This window comes from Calidris pugnax, unplaced genomic scaffold (genome assembly GCF_001431845.1).
Source record: "Calidris pugnax isolate Ruff unplaced genomic scaffold, ASM143184v1 scaffold348, whole genome shotgun sequence".
Taxonomy (NCBI): domain Eukaryota; kingdom Metazoa; phylum Chordata; class Aves; order Charadriiformes; family Scolopacidae; genus Calidris; species Calidris pugnax.
The window spans coordinates 2,454-13,747 of NW_015091086.1; the positions used below are offsets into that span (position 1 = coordinate 2,454).

The 11,294-nt window shown below is 59.1% G+C and overlaps 1 protein-coding gene across 1 annotated transcript in view; it reads left to right on the top strand.

Annotated features, from left to right (window-relative positions):
* The window catches only part of LAMTOR1 (late endosomal/lysosomal adaptor, MAPK and MTOR activator 1), a gene marked incomplete at its 5' end in the record, with an annotated part of 30,897 nt that overhangs the window by 1,581 nt on the left and 18,022 nt on the right, over positions 1-11,294 (top strand). The window contains one exon of the mRNA XM_014957731.1: positions 816-893. Within this exon, the coding sequence (XP_014813217.1) occupies positions 816-893 (78 nt within the window). The remainder of the gene's footprint in view (positions 1-815; positions 894-11,294) is intronic.

Genomic DNA, 11,294 nt, shown 5'->3' on the forward strand with positions numbered 1-11,294 from the left:
TATTGAGGGCTCCAGACCTGCACACAATACTCCAGGTGAGGTCTCACCAAAGCAGAGTAAAGCAGAAGAATCACCTCTCTGGACCTGCTAGCAACACTTCTTTTCATGCAGCCCAGGATGTGATTGGTCTTCCAGACTGCAAGTGCACACTGCCTGCTCATGTCCAGCTTCTCATCCACCAGCATACCCAGGTCCCTTTCCTCAGGGATGCTTTCTAATACCTCATCCCCTGGTCTGTATTGATGGCGAGGATTGTTCTGGCCCAGGTGCAGAACCTTGCATTTGCTCTTGTTGACCCTCATGAGGTTCACCTGGGCCCACCTCTCCAGCCTGTCCAGGTCCTTTTGGATGACATCCCATCCCTCTGGTGTATCCACACCACCACACAGCTTGGTGTCATCCCCAAACTTGCTGATGGTGCCTTTAATCCCCTGTCTATATCATTGATAAAAATGTTAAACAGTGTTGGCCCCAGCACGGATCCTCATGGCATGGAGGAACCTCCTTCCCCAAGCAGCTCTGAGCCCAGGTTTCCACCCCCCTGAAGTGTCATGAGACCAAAACCCCCCAATTCCTCCATCCACATCTACCCAATTCCAGGCAAACCATCCTTGGCATCTCCCTCTTGGCATGTAGCCCCTCCAACCTGGCAAGCTCTTGCAAATTTGGCCTCCTAAGAGCCCCCAGAGGTTCATTTTGGGGGTGTCCAAGTCCTGGACCCCCCCTTCCACCTCGTCAGGGTGGTGGGGGGGTTTGAGGGGAGCGGTTGGAAGCAGGTTGGGACCTGTTTGTCTCTTCTCTCCTCCCCCCTCCAGCAACATCATCGACGTGTCGGCAGCGGATTCGCAGGGGATGGAGCAGCACGAGTACATGGACAGAGCCAGGCAGTACAGGTGGGACCTGCTCCAGCTCCTCCAAACCCCCCCAAAAATCCCAAAACCTTAGAATTTCAGGTTGGGAGGGACCTCAGGGATCATCTAGTCCAACCCCCCACGGCACAAGCCCACTCTGGATGAGGTGGCCCCAGCTCCTTGTCCTTAAAAGTGGCCAATTTTGGGGAATTCACCACTTCCCCGGGGAGATGCCTCCAGGGGCTGATCTCATGGGGATGAATTTTCCTCTTGTGTCCCATGGGAATGTCCCCAGGAATGACTTGGACCCGTCACGTGGTGCCCAGCTCTGCCCTGACCCTTCTCGGGGCCCAACAAACCCCCTTCTCTCAGCCTTTCCCCAGGTGGCACCTTCCCCGGCTTTGGATCATCCTGGTGGCCCTTCCCTGGGCCTTCTCCAGCCCCGACCATGGCGTTTTTTGGGCAGTGGGGACCCAAAACTGAGCCCCGTGTTCCAGTGTTGAGCAGAGTGGGATGGTGGCTCCTTCTCCCTGTGGGTGACACCCTTGGTGACACAGCCCAGTGTCCCCGAGGGGGGTTCTTGGCCACAGCAGCCCCACTGCTCGCTCACAGGGACCCCCAGGTCCCTTCCCAAGGAGCTGCTCCCTTGGGTGATGTGTCCCTGGGTGTGAGACCTCACGCTCATCCTCGTTGAGCTTCATGAGGTTCTTGTCATCCTGCTCTTCCAGCCCATCCAGGGCTTCCTCCCCCAGGGTGGTTCTCCCTCCCCAGGTGTCCCCTTCCCCACAGAATCTTCTAGGTTGGAAGGGACCTTCAAGATCATCTTGTCCAACCATCAACCTAACTGACAAAAATAGACACCCACACAACAAACAAGGAGCATCATCACTAAACCAGACCTCCCAGCACTACATCAACCCGGCTTTTGAACACCTCCAGGGATGGGGCCTCCACCACCTCCCTGGGCAGCCCATTCCAATGGCTGAGAACCCTTTTGGTGAAAAAATGTTTCCTAATATCCAGCCTGAACCTCCCCTGGTGCAACTTGAGGCCATTTCCTCTTGTCCTGTCGCCTGTGACTTGGGAGAAGAGACCGACCCCCACCTCTCTACACCCTCCTTTCAGGGAGTTGGAGAGAGCAAGAAGGTCTCTCGTTTGGTGTCATCAGCAAACTTCCATCAGGTTGAGCTTGATCCCATCGCCCAGATCAATCATGGAGATTTGGGAAAGAGTTTGGGGGCTGGTATCCATCCCCGGGGGGTCCCCACTTGTGGTGGGGGAGACCTTCTGGCTCTCTCCAACTCCCTGAAAGGAGGGTGTAGCCGGGGGGGTCGGTCTCTTCTCCCAAGGAACAGGCCATGGGACAAGAGGAAATGGCATCAAGTTGCCCCAGGGGAGGTTGAGGATGGAGTTTGGGAAGAATTTCCTCCTGGAAAGGGTTGTGAAGCCTTGGCAGAGGCTGCCCAGGGCAGTGGTGGAGTCCCCATCCCTGGAGGGTCTTCAAAACTTGGCAGATGTGGTGCTGAGGGACATGGGTCAGTGGTGGGTTGGTCATTGTTGGGTTGATGGGTGGACTCCATGATCTGGAAGGTCCCTTCCAACCTCCACCATTCCATGGAGGGAAGATGGATGGTGGGTTTGTCATCGTTGGGTTGATGGTTGGACTCCACCATCTGGAAGGTCCCTTCCAACCTCCACCATCTCATGGTTCTTTGATGGCCACCTTCCTGGGAAGGGGTTGTGTCCTCGGGGCAGAGCTCCCTGTGGCCCAGGAGGTGCTGCTCAGCCCCTCTCCCCTCCTGGCCAGCCCAGCAGTGGTGCCAGTGGCCAAGTCCTCCCCCTGGCTACGGGCTGGGGTCGGGTGGCCATGCACAAAGTGCTCCTGTGTCCCCCCCCCGGGCACGTGGGGCAGATGGTGGGGGCTGGGTGTGATGGCTCCTGGGTGAAAAGTGTCTGTGTTGGGAGAGCTGGAGGGTTCCTCGGCCTCCTGCCTTGGGGTCTGTGTGTGTGTCTGTGTGTGTGTCTGTGTGTGTGTCTGTGTGTGTGTCTGTGTGTGTGTCTGTGTGTGTGTCTGTGTGTGTGTCTGTGTGTGTGTCTGTGTGTGTGTCTGTGTTCTCCTCGTCCTCCTGCCTCGGGGGTGTGTGTGTGTGTGTTTGTGTGTGGGTCAGGGTTCCTCATCCTCCTGCCTCGGGGGTGTCTGAGTGTGTGTGTGTTTCTCCTCCTCCTGCCTTGGGGTGTGAGTGTGTGTGTGTTTCTCCTCCTCCTGCCTTGGGGTGTGAGTGTGTGTGTGTGTTCCTCATCCTCCTGCCTCGGGGTGTGAGTGTGTATGAGTGTGTGTTCCTCATCCTCCCGCCTTGGGTGTGTCTGTGTGTGTCTGTGTGTGTCTGTGTGTGTCTGTGTGTGTCTGTGTGTGTCTGTGTGTGTCTGTGTGTGTCTGTGTGTGTCTGTGTTCCTCATCCTCCTGCCTCGGGGGTGTGTGTGTGGGTCTGTGTGTGTGTCTGTGTGTGTTCTTCATCCTCCCGCCTCGGGGGTGTCTGTGTGAGTGTGTGTGTGTGTTTCTCCTCCTCCCGCCTCGGGGTGTGAGTGTGTGTGAGTGTGTGTTTCTCCTCCTCCCGCCTTGGGGGGGTGTGTCTGTGTGGGTGTGGGGGGGGGGGTGGGTCTGGGTTCCTCATCCTCCTGCCTCAGGGGGGTGTGTGGGTCTGGGTGTGTGTGTGTCAGCGTTCCTCATCCTCCTTCCTCGGGGTTGGCTTAGTGTGCTCCCACCTCGTGGGTGTGTCTGTGTGTGTCTGTGTGTGTTCTCCTCATCCTCCCGCCTTGGGGGGGTGAGGGTGTCTGAGCGTGTGTGTGTGTGTTTCTCCTCCTCCTGCCTCGGGGGTGTGTGTGGGTCTGTGTGTGTGTGTGTGTGTGTGTGTTCCTCATCCTCCCGCCTTGGGGGTGTGTGTGTGTGTGTGTGGGTCTGGGTTCCTCATCCTCCTGCCTCAGGGGTGTGTGTGGGTCTGGGTGTGTGTGTGTCAGGGTTCCTCATCCTCCTTCCTCGGGGGTGTCTGAGTGTGTGTGTGAGTGTGTGTTTCTCCTCCTTCCGCCTCAGGGTGTGAGTGTGTATGAGTGTGTGTTCCTCATCCTCCTGCCTTGGGGTGAGTGTGTATGAGTGTGTGTTCCTCATGCTCCCGCCTCGGGAGTGTGTGTGGGTCTGGGGGTGTGTGTGTCTGTGTCAGGGTTCCTCATCCTCCCACCTCGGGGTGTGAGTGTGTGTTCCTTGGGGGTGTGTGTGAGTGTGTGTTCCTCATCCTCCTGCCTCGGGGGTGTGAGTGTGTGTGAGTGTGTGTTCCTCATCCTCCTGCCTCGGGGGTGTATGAGTGTGTGTTTCTCATCTTCCCGTCTCAGGGTGTGTGTGAGTGTGTGTGTGTCTTCCTCATCCTCCCACCTTGGGGGTGTGTGTGTGTGTGTGAGGGTTCCTCCTCCTCCTGCCTTGGTGTGCGAGTGTGTGTGTGTCTTGCCTCGGGGTGTGTCTGTGTGTGCACACACCTGTGTTGGAGACCTGGAGGGTTCCTCATCCTCCTGCCTCGGGGTGTGAGTGTGTGTGTCAGTGTGTGTGTGTCTTGCCTCAGAGGGTGTGTGTGTGTCTGTGTGTGTGAGTGTGTGTGTCTTGCCTCGGGGTGTGAGTGTGTGTGAGTGTTCCTCATCCTCCCACCTCGTGGGTGTGTCTGTGTGTGTCTGTGTGTGTTCTCCTCATCCTCCCGCCTTGGGGGTGTGAGTGTGTCTGAGCGTGTGTGTGTGTGTTTCTCCTCCTCCTGCCTCGGGGGTGTGAGTGTGTGTGAGTGTGTGTTCCTCATGCTCCCGCCTCGGGGGTGTGTGTGGGTCTGTGTGTGTGTGGGTCTGTGTGTGTGGGTCAGGGTTCCTCATCCTCCCGCCTCGGGGGTGTCTGTGAGTGTGTGTGTGTTTCTCCTCCTCCTGCCTCGGGGGTGTGTGTGGGTCTGTGTGTGTGTGTGTGTGTGTGTGTTCCTCATCCTCCCGCCTTGGGGGTGTGTGTGTGTGTGTGTGGGTCTGGGTTCCTCATCCTCCTGCCTCAGGGGTGTGTGTGGGTCTGGGTGTGTGTGTGTCAGGGTTCCTCATCCTCCTTCCTCGGGGGTGTCTGAGTGTGTGTGTGAGTGTGTGTTTCTCCTCCTTCCGCCTCAGGGTGTGAGTGTGTATGAGTGTGTGTTCCTCATCCTCCTGCCTTGGGGTGAGTGTGTATGAGTGTGTGTTCCTCATGCTCCCGCCTCGGGGGTGTGTGTGGGTCTGGGGGTGTGTGTGTCTGTGTCAGGGTTCCTCATCCTCCCACCTCGGGGTGTGAGTGTGTGTTCCTTGGGGGTGTGTGTGAGTGTGTGTTCCTCATCCTCCTGCCTCGGGGGTGTATGAGTGTGTGTTTCTCATCTTCCCGTCTCAGGGTGTGTGTGAGTGTGTGTGTGTCTTCCTCATCCTCCCACCTTGGGGGTGTGTGTGTGTGTGTGAGGGTTCCTCCTCCTCCTGCCTTGGTGTGCGAGTGTGTGTGTGTCTTGCCTCGGGGTGTGTCTGTGTGTGCACACACCTGTGTTGGAGACCTGGAGGGTTCCTCATCCTCCTGCCTCGGGGTGTGAGTGTGTGTGTCAGTGTGTGTGTGTCTTGCCTCAGAGGGTGTGTGTGTGTCTGTGTGTGTGAGTGTGTGTGTCTTGCCTCGGGGTGTGAGTGTGTGTGAGTGTTCCTCATCCTCCCACCTCGTGGGTGTGTCTGTGTGTGTCTGTGTGTGTTCTCCTCATCCTCCCGCCTTGGGGGTGTGAGTGTGTCTGAGCGTGTGTGTGTGTGTTTCTCCTCCTCCTGCCTCGGGGGTGTGAGTGTGTGTGAGTGTGTGTTCCTCATGCTCCCGCCTCGGGGGTGTGTGTGGGTCTGTGTGTGTGTGGGTCTGTGTGTGTGGGTCAGGGTTCCTCATCCTCCCGCCTCGGGGGTGTCTGTGAGTGTGTGTGTGTTTCTCCTCCTCCTGCCTCGGGGGTGTGTGTGGGTCTGTGTGTGTGTGTGTGTGTGTGTGTTCCTCATCCTCCCGCCTTGGGGGTGTGTGTGTGTGTGTGTGGGTCTGGGTTCCTCATCCTCCTGCCTCAGGGGTGTGTGTGGGTCTGGGTGTGTGTGTGTCAGGGTTCCTCATCCTCCTTCCTCGGGGGGGTCTGAGTGTGTGTGTGAGTGTGTGTTTCTCCTCCTTCCGCCTCAGGGTGTGAGTGTGTATGAGTGTGTGTTCCTCATCCTCCTGCCTTGGGGTGAGTGTGTATGAGTGTGTGTTCCTCATGCTCCCGCCTCGGGGGTGTGTGTGGGTCTGGGGGTGTGTGTGTCTGTGTCAGGGTTCCTCATCCTCCCACCTCGGGGTGTGAGTGTGTGTTCCTTGGGGGTGTGTGTGAGTGTGTGTTCCTCATCCTCCTGCCTCGGGGGTGTATGAGTGTGTGTTTCTCATCTTCCCGTCTCAGGGTGTGTGTGAGTGTGTGTGTGTCTTCCTCATCCTCCCACCTTGGGGGTGTGTGTGTGTGTGTGAGGGTTCCTCCTCCTCCTGCCTTGGTGTGCGAGTGTGTGTGTGTCTTGCCTCGGGGTGTGTCTGTGTGTGCACACACCTGTGTTGGAGACCTGGAGGGTTCCTCATCCTCCTGCCTCGGGGGTGTGAGTGCCTGTGTTGGGAGAGCCAGAGGGTTCCTCATCCTCCTGCCTCGGGGTGTGAGTGTGTGTGTGTCCTGCCTCAGAGGGGGGTTGTCTGTGTGTGTCTGTGTGTGTCCTGCATGGGGGTGTGTGTGTGTGTCTGTGTGTGTCCTGCATGGGGGTGTGTGTGTGTGGGTCTGTGTGTGTGGGTCAGGGTTCCTCATCCTCCCGCCTCGGGGGTGTCTGTGAGTGTGTGTGTGTTTCTCCTCCTCCTGCCTCGGGGGTGTGTGTGGGTCTGTGTGTGTGTGTGTGTGTGTGTGTTCCTCATCCTCCCGCCTTGGGGGTGTGTGTGTGTGTGTGTGGGTCTGGGTTCCTCATCCTCCTGCCTCAGGGGTGTGTGTGGGTCTGGGTGTGTGTGTGTCAGGGTTCCTCATCCTCCTTCCTCGGGGGTGTCTGAGTGTGTGTGTGAGTGTGTGTTTCTCCTCCTTCCGCCTCAGGGTGTGAGTGTGTATGAGTGTGTGTTCCTCATCCTCCTGCCTTGGGGTGAGTGTGTATGAGTGTGTGTTCCTCATGCTCCCGCCTCGGGGGTGTGTGTGGGTCTGGGGGTGTGTGTGTCTGTGTCAGGGTTCCTCATCCTCCCACCTCGGGGTGTGAGTGTGTGTTCCTTGGGGGTGTGTGTGAGTGTGTGTTCCTCATCCTCCTGCCTCGGGGGTGTGAGTGTGTGTGAGTGTGTGTTCCTCATCCTCCTGCCTCGGGGGTGTATGAGTGTGTGTTTCTCATCTTCCCGTCTCAGGGTGTGTGTGAGTGTGTGTGTGTCTTCCTCATCCTCCCACCTTGGTGGGGGGTGTGTGTGTGTGAGGGTTCCTCATCCTCCTGCCTTGGTGTGTGAGTGTGTGTGTGTCTTGCCTCGGGGGGTGTGTGTGTGCACACGCCTGTGTTGGAGAGCTGGAGGGTTCCTCATCCTCCTGCCTTGGTGTGTGAGTGTGTGTGTCAGTGTGTGTGTGTCTTGCCTCAGGGTGTGAGTGTGTGTGAGTGTTCCTCATCCTCCTGCCTCCGGGGTGTCTGTGTGTGTGTGTTGTGCCTCGGGGTGTGTCTGTGTCCTACCTCTGGGGCTGTGTGTGTGTGTGTGTGTGTGCACACACCTGTGTTGGGAGAGCCAGAGGGTTCCTCATCCTCCTGCCTCGGGGGTGTGAGTGTGTGTGAGTGTGTGTTCCTCATGCTCCCGCCTCGGGGGTGTGTGTGGGTCTGTGTGTGTGTGGGTCTGTGTGTGTGGGTCAGGGTTCCTCATCCTCCCGCCTCGGGGGTGTCTGTGAGTGTGTGTGTGTTTGTGTGTGTGTGTGTGTGTGCACACACCTGTGTTGGGAGAGCCAGAGGGTTCCTCATCCTCCTGCCTCGGGGTGTGAGTGTGTGTCCTGCCTCAAGGTGTGTGTCTGTGTCCGGCCTTGGGGGGGGTGTGTCTGTGTCCTACCTCTGGGGCTGGGTGTGTGTGTGTGTCCGGTGAGTGTGTGTCGGTGTGTCCTGCCTCAAGGTGTGTGTCTGTGTCCGGCCTTGGGGGGGGTGTGTCTGTGTCCTACCTCTGGGGCTGGGTGTGTGTGTGTGTCCGGTGAGTGTGTGTCGGTGTGTCCTGCCTCAAGGTGTGTGTCTGTGTCCGGCCTTGGGGGGGGTGTGTCTGTGTCCTACCTCTGGGGCTGGGTGTGTGTGTGTGTCCGGTGAGTGTGTGTCGGTGTGTCCTGCCTCAAGGTGTGTGTCTGTGTCCGGCCTTGGGGGGGGTGTGTCTGTGTCCTACCTCTGGGGCTGGGTGTGTGTGTGTGTCCGGTGAGTGTGTGTCGGTGTGTCCTGCCTCAAGGTGTGTGTCTGTGTCCGGCCTTGGGGGGGGTGTGTCTGTGTCCTACCTCTGGGGCTGGGTGTGTGTGTGTGTCCGGTGAGTGTGTGTCGGTGTGTCCTGCCTCAAGGTGTGTGTCTGTGTCCGGCCTTGGGGGGGGTGTGTCTGTGTCCTACCTCTGGGGCTGGGTGTGTGTGTGTGTCCGGTGAGTGTGTGTCGGTGTGTCCTGCCTCAAGGTGTGTGTCTGTGTCCGGCCTTGGGGGGGGTGTGTCTGTGTCCTACCTCTGGGGCTGGGTGTGTGTGTGTGTCCGGTGAGTGTGTGTCGGTGTGTCCTGCCTCAAGGTGTGTGTCTGTGTCCGGCCTTGGGGGGGGTGTGTCTGTGTCCTACCTCTGGGGCTGGGTGTGTGTGTGTGTCCGGTGAGTGTGTGTCGGTGTGTCCTGCCTCAAGGTGTGTGTCTGTGTCCGGCCTTGGGGGGGGTGTGTCTGTGTCCTACCTCTGGGGCTGGGTGTGTGTGTGTGTCCGGTGAGTGTGTGTCGGTGTGTCCTGCCTCAAGGTGTGTGTCTGTGTCCGGCCTTGGGGGGGGTGTGTCTGTGTCCTACCTCTGGGGCTGGGTGTGTGTGTGTGTCCGGTGAGTGTGTGTCGGTGTGTCCTGCCTCAAGGTGTGTGTCTGTGTCCGGCCTTGGGGGGGGTGTGTCTGTGTCCTACCTCTGGGGCTGGGTGTGTGTGTGTGTCCGGTGAGTGTGTGTCGGTGTGTCCTGCCTCAAGGTGTGTGTCTGTGTCCGGCCTTGGGGGGGGTGTGTCTGTGTCCTACCTCTGGGGCTGGGTGTGTGTGTGTGTCCGGTGAGTGTGTGTCGGTGTGTCCTGCCTCAAGGTGTGTGTCTGTGTCCGGCCTTGGGGGGGGTGTGTCTGTGTCCTACCTCTGGGGCTGGGTGTGTGTGTGTGTCCGGTGAGTGTGTGTCGGTGTGTCCTGCCTCAAGGTGTGTGTCTGTGTCCGGCCTTGGGGGGGGTGTGTCTGTGTCCTACCTCTGGGGCTGGGTGTGTGTGTGTGTCCGGTGAGTGTGTGTCGGTGTGTCCTGCCTCAAGGTGTGTGTCTGTGTCCGGCCTTGGGGGGGGTGTGTCTGTGTCCTACCTCTGGGGCTGGGTGTGTGTGTGTGTCCGGTGAGTGTGTGTCGGTGTGTCCTGCCTCAAGGTGTGTGTCTGTGTCCGGCCTTGGGGGGGGTGTGTCTGTGTCCTACCTCTGGGGCTGGGTGTGTGTGTGTGTCCGGTGAGTGTGTGTCGGTGTGTCCTGCCTCAAGGTGTGTGTCTGTGTCCGGCCTTGGGGGGGGTGTGTCTGTGTCCTACCTCTGGGGCTGGGTGTGTGTGTGTGTCCGGTGAGTGTGTGTCGGTGTGTCCTGCCTCAAGGTGTGTGTCTGTGTCCGGCCTTGGGGGGGGTGTGTCTGTGTCCTACCTCTGGGGCTGGGTGTGTGTGTGTGTCCGGTGAGTGTGTGTCGGTGTGTCCTGCCTCAAGGTGTGTGTCTGTGTCCGGCCTTGGGGGGGGTGTGTCTGTGTCCTACCTCTGGGGCTGGGTGTGTGTGTGTGTCCGGTGAGTGTGTGTCGGTGTGTCCTGCCTCAAGGTGTGTGTCTGTGTCCGGCCTTGGGGGGGGTGTGTCTGTGTCCTACCTCTGGGGCTGGGTGTGTGTGTGTGTCCGGTGAGTGTGTGTCGGTGTGTCCTGCCTCAAGGTGTGTGTCTGTGTCCGGCCTTGGGGGGGGTGTGTCTGTGTCCTACCTCTGGGGCTGGGTGTGTGTGTGTGTCCGGTGAGTGTGTGTCGGTGTGTCCTGCCTCAAGGTGTGTGTCTGTGTCCGGCCTTGGGGGGGGTGTGTCTGTGTCCTACCTCTGGGGCTGGGTGTGTGTGTGTGTCCGGTGAGTGTGTGTCGGTGTGTCCTGCCTCAAGGTGTGTGTCTGTGTCCGGCCTTGGGGGGGGTGTGTCTGTGTCCTACCTCTGGGGCTGGGTGTGTGTGTGTGTCCGGTGAGTGTGTGTCGGTGTGTCCTGCCTCAAGGTGTGTGTCTGTGTCCGGCCTTGGGGGGGGTGTGTCTGTGTCCTACCTCTGGGGCTGGGTGTGTGTGTGTGTCCGGTGAGTGTGTGTCGGTGTGTCCTGCCTCAAGGTGTGTGTCTGTGTCCGGCCTTGGGGGGGGTGTGTCTGTGTCCTACCTCTGGGGCTGGGTGTGTGTGTGTGTCCGGTGAGTGTGTGTCGGTGTGTCCTGCCTCAAGGTGTGTGTCTGTGTCCGGCCTTGGGGGGGGTGTGTCTGTGTCCTACCTCTGGGGCTGGGTGTGTGTGTGTGTCCGGTGAGTGTGTGTCGGTGTGTCCTGCCTCAAGGTGTGTGTCTGTGTCCGGCCTTGGGGGGGGTGTGTCTGTGTCCTACCTCTGGGGCTGGGTGTGTGTGTGTGTCCGGTGAGTGTGTGTCGGTGTGTCCTGCCTCAAGGTGTGTGTCTGTGTCCGGCCTTGGGGGGGGTGTGTCTGTGTCCTACCTCTGGGGCTGGGTGTGTGTGTGTGTCCGGTGAGTGTGTGTCGGTGTGTCCTGCCTCAAGGTGTGTGTCTGTGTCCGGCCTTGGGGGGGGTGTGTCTGTGTCCTACCTCTGGGGCTGGGTGTGTGTGTGTGTCCGGTGAGTGTGTGTCGGTGTGTCCTGCCTCAAGGTGTGTGTCTGTGTCCGGCCTTGGGGGGGGTGTGTCTGTGTCCTACCTCTGGGGCTGGGTGTGTGTGTGTGTCCGGTGAGTGTGTGTCGGTGTGTCCTGCCTCAAGGTGTGTGTCTGTGTCCTGCCTTGGGGGGTGTCTGGGTGAGTGTGTGTGTGTGTCTGGGTGTGAGTGTGTGTGTCTTGCCTCTGGGGGGTGTGTATGTGTCTGTGTGTGTATCTGTGTGTGTCCTGCCTTGGTGTGGGGGGGTCTGTGTGTGAGTGTGTGTTGGTGTGTCTTGCCTTGAGGGGGTGTGTGTGTCTGTGTCCTGCCTCAGGG